At 34.9% G+C, this 16466-nt stretch overlaps 1 protein-coding gene across 1 annotated transcript; it reads left to right on the plus strand.

Annotated features, from left to right (window-relative positions):
- Window positions 1-300: 300 nt before the first annotated feature.
- On the plus strand, window positions 301-9463 carry LOC117345288 (THAP domain-containing protein 1-like). The gene is made up of 3 exons (XM_033908347.1): window positions 301-713; window positions 4008-4225; window positions 9013-9463. Exons 1-2 carry the CDS (start codon window positions 351-353, stop codon window positions 4221-4223), a joined length of 579 nt encoding a protein of 192 aa, XP_033764238.1. The 5' UTR covers window positions 301-350; the 3' UTR covers window positions 4224-4225; window positions 9013-9463.
- The last annotated feature ends 7003 nt before the right edge of the window (window positions 9464-16466 follow it).

Raw genomic sequence — 16466 nt, forward strand, 5'->3', positions numbered from 1 at the left:
ATTATATTCACGTCCGAGGATATTAACATTTGTATAAGTTACTGTACAGTATATTATTGGGAACTAAAATCTAGTCACACACGTCAACACGAGTTGCCTCCCTTTAATAAGGAGAAGCGCCTCACGCACATTGTTAAAGGTGAATAACTATCATAACACATAAATATTAGGCCAAATTTATGTAAAAATATTAATAATCCTTAATAAAATCACGATTAACATGGATAAAAAAATAAGCAAAATTCGTCATTTAAAAAACGACACATTTTTGAATGTCGGAGAAATCATAGCGTCTGCACGCAGTTATCTCCCTTTGGTTGTGACGCAATTTGAGACCCACGTAAACAAACATGGTACATTGCGCGGCACCGAACTGCACAAACAGCTCCAATGTTGGCAAGAAAGTCAGCATGTTTTTGTTTCCGAAAGATAAGAAGTTGAGGACAGAATGGACGGAACAACTGAAAAGAAACGGATTTTATCCATCGATACACGCAAGATTGTGTCAGTACCACTTCGAACCGGAGTGTTTTCAGAGGGATCCGCGGCTGATGGCGTCGATCGGGTTTCAGCCAAAAAGTCTCCGACTGAAACCCGGAGCGATTCCAACCATTTTCAATTCCTGTACACCTCAAAACAGGAAGAGAACATATAGTGAAGAGCATGGCGTTCCAAAGAAACAAAGACTGGAGCCTCAAGTGGAGGGCAGTCAGGTAAGCTCACTGTTTAAATAGCTAATTAGGCCGAATAGCCTAATTATTACATAATGTTTTAAAATTTTAAACTAGCATACTTAGTAATTGTATCAGTGCCCCGGGCTCCAAGTCATGCAAGCATTTATGTATGAACGCACTTTGTGTGTGTTGGGGGGAGGGGGGGGGGGGGGGGGGGGGGGTTGGTTAAAAAACAATATGGCCTCAGACCACAATTAATTTCCCTCTTTGTTCTACCAAAGAAAAATCGAAATTAAAATATTTCAGAAGTTTGCAAAAAATCTGGCTTTCACATCACGTGTAGAACTATTCAAGCTGAACATACCGTGAGCTGGAAAGTACCCCATGACCGGCATTTAACAAAGTTATTTATATTTAAGTGTAACCACCCTACTATATTGTAGGAAAATCACAAAATATTACTACTCAAGCCTTATAACTCCCTGTGTCCTGCCTCACAAACAAACATGGAAATGGTGTCAAAACAAAATTCTGCCACTAGATTAAATATTGCACTATAAATCTATGCTAAAATTATGTCCATATCTGTAACAGCTAAGTCAGGAAAAAATATTTAGCAACAGTCCTGAAATTTCAATATGTACTACATTCGTGTACAACGACCCGGAAGTATAATTGTGGTCTGAGGCCTGTATATATGTCAAATGTTGAAAAATAAAATTTTCATTAAGTATACAGTATTGTATGTTATTGATTAAGTTTAAAATCAAATTTGAAGTTATTCTGTTCAAAAATAAAAATTCTATGGTCATTTTACTACCCCTACCCCTGGCCAGGGGCCAATTTTCACTAACTGAGCAGGGTCACCATGCAAACTTTCCTGTTTTGCACACAATGTTGATGGAATAGTTGCAATGAATTTATGACAATAACACACATTCAGCAGACTAACTTGTGTCATATTTTTATTATGCTCTTGAAAAAAATGAAGATGTTATAACATGTTAATTAAGAAAAACTTGAAAATTCAAGATTTAAAAAAGATTTTTGTATATATTAGTGAATAACTTTTTCATTTGATGTCTCAGCCTGTCTAACTTTTTGCATTCTGAAAGACCAGTTTTTAAAGATAATATTTACATAGACACACTTGGGGGTCACTTAGTAGTAATCAGGTAATTAGTGGTAAAGGGTCCCCTGGGGGTACACTGTTCTGGAAGTCTACCTCAGAGTATTAAAGAGAGCATAACTTGTACTAGCACCAAGTAATGTGACTGAATTTTCATGTTAAGTAATTCTGGGTAGTTACACAACATCTCACCGTTTAAATTTTTGGCATAAATTCAAGTTTTCAATGATTTTTTTGAAAATTAAAATGGGATTTTACAATTTTTTAAGGAAAAATTTCATTTAAATGCTTAAAATGTGAAGTTAAATTCATTTTTCTAAAATCATTACTTCAATTATATAAAGTGATACTAAAGCTGTACTCAAATATGCAAAGACAATTAATATATTTGCACAAGTATGGAAATTACAGTGAGTTTAATGTGCATAGGTATGCCTCATACTTGACTAATTTTCAGACCCAAATCTGGAGTGGCGTGACGGACAAACTTTGAACCTATTTAAACTCATGAATACTATAAAACAAAGGTCACAATTGAACAAATTCCCTTTGTGACAGAGGAAATGTTTAATTATCAATTAAAGTTTCACAAGTCTGATGTAAAATTTCACTGTATATCTACATTATGTGTCCTTCTGAGAGACCATGTCCTTGGACAGGGCAAAATCCTATCATCTGTTTTTGCATGAATACCAAATTTTCAATGATCTGTGTTTAAAATGCCAAAAAACATATTTAAACCATTCGCTTACATAGAACGAAGGAAATAATAAAGGAAAAACCTGTTCTGAGAAAAATGTGTTGAAATATTGTGAATTAGAATGTATACACTATATCACATTGAGTGAAATTCAAATATTTGGGAGGGGGGAACAATATTGTGTTGTTTTCTTTCAAATTTTGAATTAAAATTAATTTAAACCACTACAGTACATCACAAGATACATACATTACACTTTATGCCCAGCTTATAACAACAGCACCTGCTTTGTTGCATGTAGAAAAGATTTTTGACAGAAAATGTGAAATTTTAGAAGATTTTGTGATTAATTCAAATAATTATCATGATTTTTTAATCACAATTTTACAAAATAATCTACATTTGCTATGTGGCCAGTCATTTAACATGTCAGCACACTATGTACTATTGGAAAATATAGCCCCTGAATTTGTACAGTACATGTAAATAGTGAAATGAGCAAAACTGCGGTTAACAGTATTACGGTTTTTACCCTAAAAGTTATACCAAAATATAGCACAAAACCGTTTATCTTCATAAACAGTGCTAGCACACATCTGAAACTTTAAAGTAACCTCAAAGCGTATACTAGAAATGTGTAGCAAACACAAATACCAACATGTTTTCTCGACAAACATGTCCAGTGTGATCAGAGACAAGGATCCGCAATAGAAACGATCATCGAAACGAGGTGTATTGGGGGTGTAGTTACTAAAATGAAGCTGTCATTAATTAAAAACTCACAGAAAGTACGTGAAATGTCGTCTGCATATAGGTAAAATACACACAACTGCACAGGAAATGTTAAAAGTTCGCGATGTTTCTAATTTAAGGTCCACGCGCGAATGTTTACATCGGAAAGGTGTTTTCTATGCAGGCCTCAGACCACAATTAATTTCCCTCTTTGTTCTACCAAAGAAAAATCGAAATTAAAATATTTCAGAAGTTTGCAAAAAATCTGGCTTTCACATCACGTGTAGAACTATTCAAGCTGAACATACCGTGAGCTGGAAAGTACCCCATGACCGGCATTTAACAAAGTTATTTATATTTAAGTGTAACCACCCTACTATATTGTAGGAAAATCCGGAAAATCACAAAATATTACTACTCAAGCCTTATAACTCCCCGTGTCCTGCCTCACAAACAAACATGGAAATGGTGTCAAAACAAAATTCTGCCACTAGATTAAATATTGCACTATAAATCTATGCTAAAATTATGTCCATATCTGTAACAGCTAAATATAAGTCAGGAAAAAATATTTAGCAACAGTCCTGAAATTTCAATATGTACTACATTCGTGTACAACGACCCGGAAGTATAATTGTGGTCTGAGGCCATATTGCTGCACACCTCTGAAGTTTTGCTTTTAGTCCTACTGCATGATCAGTAGTGCTTAAAATTGGGTATAAGCTTGATATATAACATGCTTAGCCAACTATGTGTTTCACTTTTGTTTTAGGTTTTATCAGAGGTTATTGACCTTCACAATTATGAAGACATTACTCTCAACCAGGGACAGATAATATATATCCCTGTCTTATCGGACATGAATGAAGAAACTGCCACTACCACGCCTACGACTGTCTACAGATCCGATCAGTGCCACATTGCCACACAGACAGAACCATTCAGACTTGACAAATGTGTTGGGCCTGATGCTCCCATGCAAACGTAGTTGTGAGTATTAATTAAGAATAAGAAAAATTCCATGAAGAGATGGGTATTGATTTTTAAACGAACATTAATGTTCGGTTATTGTGATCAAGAACTGGACTGAGAAATATAACCATATATGGTAGCCACATTCACCAATACGCCATCTACTGTCAGTTTCAATGAAATATGGCTGCCCCCATTGCCTTACGCTTCAAATAATTTACTTGCAAAAACATCTTCGTTTTATATAGTAGTTTTACCGAAAAGGTTGAAATGTATTCAGTAGGTGTTTTCAAGATGCATACGATTTGAGAAATGCATAACGCTAGCGAAATGAGAAGACTAAATGAACCTGAACTTTGCGAATAACTCCAGGTTAATATATTTATATAAACAACTATTGCGCAGGCGCATTCGTCTCCGGATGTTTAGAAAGTTTTGCTCTTCTGTGTTCTTTCCAAAACGGCTGACATTATAACATAGGTCTGCAAATTTGTCCGCGATTTACTTAAATGTGTAATATATATATTCTAGAATGTTACATCATTATCAACTAGGTGTGTATTTCTATAATTTAGAGAAAGAAATATATCAATGACGGCATAGAGACGATACATTGTATCATACTATACTGTAGTTACTGTACGTGTTTGCGAGAAAGAACTGTACATATGTATAGGCTTACAATTAGGTGGCATTTGTGGTCAGGGCGACTGGTCATAGCGTTAAAATTGTCATCGATTTCCATATACCATTTTCCTTTGACGAAAATGACCCAATAAATCAAATGCAAATGATAATATCTTGCTATGTGCACGGGATTGCTTGTTGTAGGCGATACTTGGAACGTATTTACTGTTGTAAGGGAGGTAACTGCAAGATTTACGGAAATCAAAAATAAACCAATTTGATTGGTCGATTCTTCCTTCACTTTGGCATGGGGTTTACAATCGAAGTGACAGATAACTACGGCAATATTCAGATGATATCAACAATAACATTTTTGGTTACGTGTGGTTGGCAGTTGTTGTCATGTTTAAAATGAACAATTATATAGCTTGTTTTTATTTCGGCAAAGACGAGAATATTTACTGAAACGGACCACACGTGAAGCAGACTTGGAAATACCGAAACGAAGAAAAATCGGGCTTAATTATAATATAAATTGGCATTATTTTCAGAGGATTGACCAAAATATATGTTCTGCAATGCCTGATTGTATCATATATAAAATATTAGAGGTTTATTTGACCGAATTTTAAATTAACCATTCATTTGCGAATCGCGGCCCGATTGTCGTTAGAGTTGAATTACCGAAATGGCCGATAGTCGACCCAAAATCGATATTTTTACGAGAATTTTTTTTTTCTTTTACCTGAAAGTATTTTGAAATAATTTGCAAAATACCGAATTCACGACCAAATTTTCGATTGCGACGAACTTCTGTGACGGTGTTAAGTTCATGTTAAGTTATGTCTGATTAAAAGCAGCTGTTACATGGCTACGTTTACTATGCACTACGTCTACTAGGTATTTTTTTTTTAAAGACGGAAATCCGGATTATCTAAAAACAAATGCAAAAATACTTGTGATATTCACTTAATTTGATATTCATTCGTTAATTGTTATCTGTAGTTTGATAACTTCTGATATATTGTGATTGATACTCTATATAATATTGCTGTGGAACTTGTGTTATTTTTCAAACAAATTCATTTTAATAATTTGTTAATTTAGAATTTTCATCAAGTCATAATCAAGACTTGAAATTCTCACTACACCATACTTCAAACACAGAGTAATCGATGAATTGATAAACTGAAAATTTAAGTCAAGCAAATGAGTTAATATTTACGTACCTTAAATATTTTTTCAATATTTGTGCCATGCTGTTACAAGATTTCAGTTACAATTCTAAAATTGAATTAGTATGTAAATATATGTTATCCTGTCAATATCCACAAAGCGAGTGGTCTACTGTACTCAAAGTCATGCCAGTAGATAGCGGTACATATACTTACTGCTTACATCTAGTGCTTACTTGTGTGAACTATTAATCAATAACAAAATGGTTCATATATTTCTATATATGACTTCACAAATTATGTGGTGTCTGAAGATCTGAATGAAGTGAATAAACGATGTATTAAATTATTTTTATGAAATATTCAAGTCACAGATCATTCTCTTTTTTAAAATATTGATTTCAGGTCCATTTTGGTAATTCAAATATGACGGCAATCAGGCCTCGAATGGCGAATGATTACAAAAAAATTAAATACGTCTCGGTCAAATAAACCCCTAATATTTTACATATGATTAATTTTGACATTGGAGAACATATAATTGTGTCCATTCTCTAATATAAGCACTGGTAGAAAGTACAGAATAGAGCTTGATAAATATATAATCAAAATTACTAATTACCCCGGTAAATATAACATTTTACGTAAACCTCCCATGACTGATGGTGAACTTAAACTTGCAAATCTCCTGTGTCATTCCAATTTTGATATGTGTAAATATATACACGAACGGTATATATATAGATATAGATATGGAATGATTCACAAATTTGCATACAGTTATGGAATCTTATAACACCCCGAAAACTGTTCTCTCCACATAAAGGATGTGATTTGTGCAATTACATTTCTGAACTGTGTGGTTCACTATGATTGGATGGTCAACATTGGAAAGGGACAATAAATAGGGAATGTGTCATCCCATCGAATGGACTGTAACCTTTATCAGTTTGAAGTTGAAAATGAAGCTTGAAGTTTTCTTTTCCTGTTTGCTGAATTATTTGATGAAGATAGTCTTTATATGGTTGTTATTCTTTATCACATTGTGTACAATGCTGTAATTATACCAGAAGTATATCTTCTCATATAAAGATTTATTAACATCAAATGATTCCTGAACAAAAGGAGTCAAGTTTTTTGTTTTGAAGTACCATACATGCTTGAGTACAGTTTCAATAGGATACATTCCTAATCTGGGCCTTGATTAGCAGCTCTGGTTTTGGTTTTCAGTAGTTCTTTATGTGTGTTTCATCATATTAAGTTGAAATATGCTTAACTAACGATGGAACTAGCCTAAATTTAGTGCATATTAGAAGTTGGCATCAATAAGGTCACAGAGTCCTGGCTGTATTATAACTGATGATGGCTTCCCGAAAGAAAGAAGACATATTTTATTTTCATCCATCCAAGATAGATCAATAAACTTCCAATTTCAATCAGGACCTTACAGAAATATGCATGTGTTCAATCATATCAGAACAGCTGCAAACATTTCAAATAATTTGCAATTAATTCCTAAACCAATATCAGTAAATTTATCGACTTTAAACTTAGAAGATTACTGATTTTGCATTAAACAATAATGTTCGTTTACAGTACTTCCAGTACTTTGATTAAAATCTGTAAACATAAAAAAAAATAATTTTAAAGTGTTTTTTTTATAATTTAATATTTTTCCTATTGCATTGATACAAAATATCCACTCAACACAAAAACATCAACATCATCAATTTAAATTATACAGACAATTAAATAAATGGTTCTATTTACCATTCTAACACGATTCGTTTGCAAAGCGTGTTTTGATTGGATATGGACCATGTTCTAATCTGTGATAGAACATTATCAATCATGTAAAGCCACGTCCCATTTGTAATAAAAAACACTATGGCGTCAGGTTCGCCTTTAGCGTCTGACGTCACTCAACAGAGTCAACATATCAGTCTCGTAATTCTCAAAAATTCACAACAAAATTTGAGATTCATAATTCAGATTTCAGTACTTATAAAAAATATAGTTGAAATATTTATCTGTTAAGAATGAATACTCTTTACTCGGTTAATTCACCAAAAGTTACTGATTTTTTATGCCTAGATTATTTCTAGGCCAGTTATTTGTTAAAAATGTCAGGTGCCCGATAAACCTATAACCACGCAGCAAACACGTGAACAGAGAGTACAGTACCAAATTATTTTGTATTACTTGCATACCTGTCAATTTTCCCGCATTGGACTGGAGACTCCTGAATATTCAATACAAAAATCAAATTCTCCGGTTTGAAATTAATAACACGTGCAGGTCCCAAATTTTATTAAATTCTCCAGTTTTCTCCCGCATGGCCCAAGTACCTCTGATCATTGACACAGCAACCTGATGTGTGTCAATTTGACGCTTCAAATTCTGACAAAACTAATGTGTATATAAGTCTTAATAATTTGAATAAGTTAAACCAAATAGTAAATATTTTTCTTACCGTCATTTATTAATTAAAACGTTCATTCTGTCCGGACGATGTGTAGACATCTAGCTAAGTAAAATCCGAAAATGAAATGGAGCAAGTGCACAAAACTTCACATAACGACGGGGCTTATAGACACATATCAACACTGATTTGGTTGAAACATACATATCATTTGTTTTTTGTTTCATTTTACCTGAAATAGGTTTTGTCATCAAGTCATTTATTTGGTACTTTTTAACATGCCATATGATCACTAGTACAATTTTTGACTAAGATAAACAACTGTATGTGTTTTAATATAAGATTATATTTTACTTTATTTTTTTTTGTAATATATAGTACATGTAATACTAAAGTGTACGTATTATACAAAAATGTACATACTTGTGTATATCAAGCATAATGGCCATATACTTTGTAATTGTGAATTATGTTATAATATATTACATTGTATTGTTTTGTAATGTCTCTCTGATGTGTCGCAGAAAAACATGTACAAGGAAATAAAGAATCTGAATATGAATAACATTTTATTTTTACAGCAACGGTTACGAAGATATGATAGTCTTCCAGTTGGCCAGACTTGGAACAAAGTTAAATCATGTGGAATGCAAGTTTCTTGTGCCAGTAAAAATTCAAGAACCCAGTGCCAGAGGCCCATGGAAACGGGTGTATTTCTTAGAAGGGAAGCGTTTCAAATTGCAGAAACTGTACAAGCTAGAATGACTTTTTTCTATTTTTCTTTCCCAGACGATGCCATATCCATCTATTAAACCTTCTGTAGGACTACATGTCGGTAAAGCCCGAAAGAGTGAAATATATCGGTCACATAATTTTATAGATTCGTACACATATACATGTAAGCTATAAAATGCAAAGTTCAGGGATTCTGGCTGTCCTGCAGGTAGGGTGTAAGAATTGTACCTGCTGCCCCCATTGCATGATCTTAAGAGGCGACTAAATTTGGGATCTTATCTTTTCTCTTCTTACTGAACAACTTTCTTCTTCCTAATGTCTCCCTTGACAATGCCACACTTTTGGTCTTCAGTTGAGCGTTCGCCCCTGTGAGGAAGGCTTTGGGTTCTGTCCCCTGGCCGAGACATACCAGAGTCTTTAAAAATGGTAGTTGCTGCTCTTGCTTAGCGCTCAGCATATTAGGAGTGGGACGACTGGTTCGCCGGTTGTCAGTATAATGTGACCGGGTGGGGTGTGCTGCTGGGTGTCTTCGGCAGTATGCTTCAGTGAGGTAGCACTATAAATCGGCAAAAGTTCCGGCCTATCACAAGGAGACTTAACACAAACATACCGCAGCCTTCCAAAACACACATACGCACTCACCACACGCATGCATGTCGCACGCACGGGAGCCGTCCTTAAATGACCTTAGCTGTTAATAGGACGTTAAACAAAATAAACCAAACAAACCAAATCAGGGATTCTGGTCATGTGGGGAGTTAGTGGATCAAATATTGGTGACATTTGAAAAAAGAGTTCCAATATATATTGATTCGCAAAAGGTCCCAAATATTGGTGACATTTGAAAAAATAGTTCCAATATTGATTCGAAAAAAGGTTTTTAAGATTGAAATTTAATTTTTTTGGTTTTAAATCACAGACATCTGCTTCTGGTTAGTATTTATAGAAAAAAATAAATATATTGGCCCATACTCTTACTATATTAACAAGGTGTAACTCTCGAAAAGTCAGAATAGAGGGATGAGATTCGATTCACTTTGAAGTTCAATCTAGCTTAATTATCAAATGCTGACAAACTTAAGTAACATACCTTGGTTTAGAATCCTGAAATGTCTATGCATGTTATTATTTTGTTGTGTGACAATGATTTAAAGATGAGAAAATTGAGTTGGGATAGTGAACAACACATCAACAATGGAACGTCAATGCATCGTCTGATCTTCAAGTGTGACACCTTGTCGATTTCAGTAAGAGTATGGGCTAATATTTCATTCTATAAATACTAACCATAAGCAGACGCCTCTGGTTAAATAGAAAAAAGTTGTCTCTAAAACATGTATGTATGTAATTGTTGAGACAGTTTGCAATTAATCCTTCGTGATGTCTGATACAGGTCGGTGGACTAGCAATTTTATTGTCCAAAATGTTGCCTGGTATTGATCGTAGGCCGGTGGTTTTTCCCCGGGTACTCCAGCTTTCCTCCACCTCAAAAACCTGTCACTACCTTAATGTTAATGAGATGTTAAACAAAATAAACCAAACGTCCAAAATGTCAACATGTCCTCTCTTCCTGAGTTGGCATATGTGAGCATAAACTACACTTAATACCTGTAGGAAGAATTCTACCATATACATGTTGAACATATATGTAATGGAACGTAATTTAGATTTTTAAATTACAACATTGCTTTAAGACACAGTTTTACTGCTGTTGGTGCAAGACAGACCATTAAAATCTTGATAGTCTCTGGTTTGTGTAACTGAGTTCCGATGGGATGTCCTGAGGACCCAGACTTTATCGGTTTACAATAATTTTCAGGTTTCCCATACCAAGTACCCGAGTTACAATTTGTTGGTATACCTATTACGGGCAGATATCTCTGTAGTATTGGTGGGCAACAGTGTACATGTACAGAACTATTTAGAAAGATATGAAGAAAATGTAAATGACATCAGCATATTATATGCCTTGAATTTGCTCCGATTGCATATGCTAAGTTACATACAACATGCTTCCATATCTGTTGGCATATTTAAGTACTGTATTCGACACTTCCATGTAAATTCAGGTACAAGATGATAATTGTTTTTTCTGGATTGAAGAAATTTTTTTTAAATGGTCCAACAATCGGTACCAATAAATGGTTGTAACAACAATTACATTTATTAACCAGCAAAATCATTTGCACATTTATTTATAGGTATCGTATATATATACATACATACAGAGGAAAAAATGTCACAAAACTTTTTCGTTTATGGAAAAAAATAGTTTTGTGAATGATAAAATTCACTATAGTTTAAATGATTAAATGTATAAGTACATGTTCATTATACTACCCATTATGAAAATGTGAAGTTGTGTTAATGTGATCTTAAATATAAAAATGTGAAGTTGTGTTAATGTGATCTTAAATATAAAAATGTGAAGTTGTGTTAATGTGATCTTAAATATAAAAATGTGAAGTTGTGTTAATGTGATCTTAAATATAAAAATGTGAAGTTGTGTTAATGTGATCTTAAATATAAAAATGTGAATGTTGTTCCCAACGTTATAAGAAGAGTATTGTTGATGTTTTTTAAGATGTTATATTTTATCACAGAATGAGGTTTTAAAGCTTGCAGATGTGGTAAAATAATCACCGTACAATGTACATATAGTAAACTTGACATTTAACAAGAAATGCACATTACAGGTGTCTGTGCGATATTAAATGTCAAGTTGCTATGCCAATGTTTTTTATAAAATTATACATAATAAGATGTGTGGTAGCATGAATAAATTCAACAAAGAACAAGTAATATGTGTTTTAGTTTTCCATCTAAATATGGCTGGTGTTTTAAATTTATCACAGAAGATATTGATAAGTTTTTCATTCATATGCTTGTTACCATACTGAATTATCTAGGGAATTGGTCATAATGATGAAGATTGTGTATGCTGACAAGATACCAATTCTTGCTAATAAGTCAGTATGAGTTTACTGTACAGTGTATCCATTAATATTGTTATTAGTTCACCTGCCTGAAGGACAAGTGGGCTTATTCGGTGTCACAGCGTCCGTCCATCCATCTGGCCAGCCGTCAGGTGTCAACTTTTTCCTTTTGACAACTTCTTCTCAATAACGAAGAGATCCAGGGACTTGATACTTGGCCTGTAGCATGCTGGGGTAAAGGTCTACCAAGTTTGTTCAAATGAATGACCTTGATCTACATTCAAAGTCACATGGATCAAATAGGCTAAAATCATCAACAACTTCTTCTCAATAACAAGAGGCCCAGGGACTTGATATGTGGCCTGTAGCATACTATGGTGAAGGGCTACCAAGTTTGTTCAAATGAATGACCTTGACCTACATTTAAGGTGACATAGGTCAAATAGGCTAAAATCTTAAAGCAACTTTTTCTCAATAACCAAGAGGCCCAGGGACTTGATATGTGGCCTGTAGCATGCTGGGGTGAAGGGCTACCAAGTTTGTTCAAATGAATGACATTGACCTACTTTTAAGGTGACATAGGTCAAATAGGCTAAAATCTCAAAGCAACTTCTTCTCAATAACCAAGAGGCCCAGGGACTTGATATTGGGCCTGTATCATGCTGGGGTGAAGGGCTACGAAGTTTGTTCAAATGAATGACCTTGATATACATTCAAGGTCACAAGGGTCAAATAGGCTAAAATCATCAAACAACGTCTTCTCAATAACCAAGAAGCCCAGGGACTTGATATTGGGCCTGTAGCATGCTGGGGTGAAGGGCTATCAAGTTTGTTCAAATGAATGACCTTGATATACATTCAAGGTGACATGGGTCAAATAGGCTAAAATCTTAAAGCAACTTCTTCTCAATAACCAAGAAGCCCAGGGACTTGATATTGGGCCTGAAGCATGCTGGGGTGAAGGGCTATCAAATTTGTTCAAATGAATGACCTTGATATACATTCAAGGTCACATGGGTCGAATAGGCTAAACTCTTAAAACAATTTCTTCTTAATAACCAAGAGGCCCAGGGACTTGATATGTGGCCTGTAGCATACTGGGGTGAAAGGCTACCAAGTTTGTTCAAATGAATGACCTTGACCTACATTTAAGGTGACATAGGTCAAATAGGCTAAAATCTTAAAGCAACTTCTTCTCAATAACCAAGAGGCCCAGGGACTTGATATTGGGCCTGTAGCATGCTGGGGTGAAGGGCTACCAAGTTTGTTCAAATGAATGACCGTGACCTACATTCAAGGTGACATGGGTCAAATAGGCTAAAATCTTAGAACAACTTCTTCTCAATAACCAAGAGGCCCAGGGACTTGATATTTGGCTTGTAGCATGCTGGGATGAAGGGCTACCAAGTTTGTTCAAATGAATGACATTGACCTACATTTTTGACCTACATTCAAATTCACATGGGTCAAATAGGCTAAAATCTTCAAACAACTTCTTCTCAATAACGAAGACTTTATATAGGTATTTCTGGCTATATTTTATATAAGACTACACATACCCCTGTGGCTTGTCTGAACTATCAACAAAGGTTTTAAAAACATGTCTATCAAAAATCTTGCAAGCTGTCAATGTGCAATTTTCAATATTGAAAAGAAAAAAATTGGTGTTGCGAAGGGTTCAATACTAGTACTCTTTATTTCTTTATGATCAAACCTTTCAACTTAATTTGTATGAACCATGTCACCACAAAAATATTGAGAAATAACATAGGACAAAAATAATGACGTTATAGTGGATACCTGGAATGTTATTCCTTTAAAAACAAATAAGATGAACATTGGTTGAAGATTTAAAGATTTAAATAACGATTAACTTAACTAATACTTACATGTAAGTTGGCTGATAATTAAGGGCCATTCAAACTTATTCCTTTTGTTTGTTTCTTTGATTTCTTTCTCTTTTTTATAAGTTGTTAAAGCACTTAATTTTTTTGCTAATTGACTCATTGCTCATTTTGCTTTTTCAAAGTTCAAATGCCTAAAAAGAGTGGCATTTCCCCCCAAAAATTAAAATGAGCAACTTCTTATGCAACCAAGAATGGCACTTTTTTCATCAAAATTATGTATGTAGGCCAAGGTCGTTTATATGAACAAACTTGGTAGCCTTTCGCCTCCATCATGTTAGTTCTAATGTCAGTTCTCTAGGGGTTATTGTGAAGAAATTATTTTAAGATTTTGATATGTTTTACCTCTGTGACCTTGAGCGTAGGTCAAAGTCATTAGTTTGAACAAACTTGGCAATCCTTCATTCCAGGATGCTGCAGGCCCAATATAAGGTTTCTTGGACTTTATGTATTGACAAGAAGTCGTTTAACTGAAGAAGTTGAATCTTGACGTCCTCAACTTGTAGCTGCTTTCACTAACAAATATTTACATTCTGTGTGACAGTCTCCCATCACTCCTGTGTTAAACCAGATGGTATTGATCACCGTATAAATGCAGCCCAGATCACATGACGTCACTTCCGTCAGCGTCAAAAAAATGTTTGTCAATGCGTTGCGGGTGAATCAAACCTAGCAAGGTTTTTGACTTAGAACAATCGCGTAAATATGACGTCATTTTGATGCTTTGTTGATCACGGTCACGTCGAGGCTTTGTATTACACATGTATTTGAATGCAAACCAAGCACTACAATGAAATCGATTTCACATGTGCCGTTCTTTCAATTGAACAAACAGGGAAATAGCTGAACTTAAACCCCAGATTTAGCAAAGAGAAAGTGAAGTTTAACATATTTTAATGTAAATATAACAATTAAACGCTTGTTATATTGTATTTATTGTCAAGATCAATGCAATCTGGGTGACAGATAACGGGCGTCATTCTATTTATCTGTCACCCAGATTGCATTGATCTTGCCAATAAATACAATCTACCAAGCGTTTTATTGTTAAATAAAGATATTATTACAATTTTAAAGTTCATTCGAATAGTGCAATTTGAAAATATTTGTTTGTGACTGCGTTCTCGTAGCATAAATGGTGTAAGCAACTTAAAGACAAACAGTGGCATGGGGACAAGACTAAATATTGAAGTGCACTCCATCCCTACAATGTGAACTTCAGTCCACTACAGCATTAACCACAGTGAACTACAGTGTTAATTCCAGTAAACTACAATGTTAACTCCAGTACACTACAATGTTAACTCCAGTACACTACAGTGTTAACTCCAGTGTACTACAGTGTTAACTCCAGTGTACTACAGTGTTAACTCCAGTACACTACAGTGTTAACTCCAGTACACTACAGTGTTAACTCCAGTACACTACAGTGTTAACTCCAGTGTACTACAGTGTTAACTCCAGTACACTACAATGTTAACTCTAGTACACTACAGTGTTAACTCCAGTACACTACAGTGTTAACTCCAGTACACTACAGTGTTAACTCCAGTACACTACAGTGTTAACTCCTGTGTACTACAGTGTTAACTCAGTGTACTACAATGTTAACTCCAGTACACTACAGTGTTAACTCCAGTACACTACAGTGTTAACTCCAGTGTACTACAGTGTTAACTCCAGTGTACTACAGTGTTAACTCCAGTACACTACAGTGTTAACTCCAGTACACTACAGTGTTAACTCCAGTGTACTACAGTGTTAACTCCAGTACACTACAATGTTAACTCTAGTACACTACAGTGTTAACTCCAGTACACTACAGTGTTAACTCCAGTACACTACAGTGTTAACTCCAGTACACTACAGTGTTAACTCCTGTGTACTACAGTGTTAACTCAGTGTACTACAATGTTAACTCCAGTACACTACAGTGTTAACTCCAGTACACTACAGTGTTAACTCCAGTGTACTACAGTGTTAACTCCAGTGTACTACAGTGTTAACTACAGTGTACTACAGTGTTAACTACAGTGTACTACAGTGTTAACTCCAGTGTACTACATTGGTAACTCCAGTGTACTACAGTGTTAACTCCAGTGTACTACAGTGTTAACTCCAGTGAACTACAACGTTAACTCCAGTGCTCTACAACGTTAACTCCAGTACACTACAACGTTAACTCCAGTACACTACAATGTTAACTCCACTACACTACAGTGTTAACTCCAGTGTACTACAATGTTAACTCCAGTGTACTACAGTGTTAACTCCAGTACACTACAGTGTTAACTCCAGTGTACTACAGTGTTAACTCCGGTACACTTCAATGTTAACTCCAGCGTACTACAGTGTTAACTCCAGTGTACTACAGTGTTAACTCCAGTGTACTACAGTGTTAACTCCAGTACACTACAACGTTAACTCCAGTACACTACAACGTTAACTCCAGTACACTAC

This window comes from Pecten maximus, chromosome 16 (genome assembly GCF_902652985.1).
Source record: "Pecten maximus chromosome 16, xPecMax1.1, whole genome shotgun sequence".
NCBI classification, from domain to species: domain Eukaryota; kingdom Metazoa; phylum Mollusca; class Bivalvia; order Pectinida; family Pectinidae; genus Pecten; species Pecten maximus.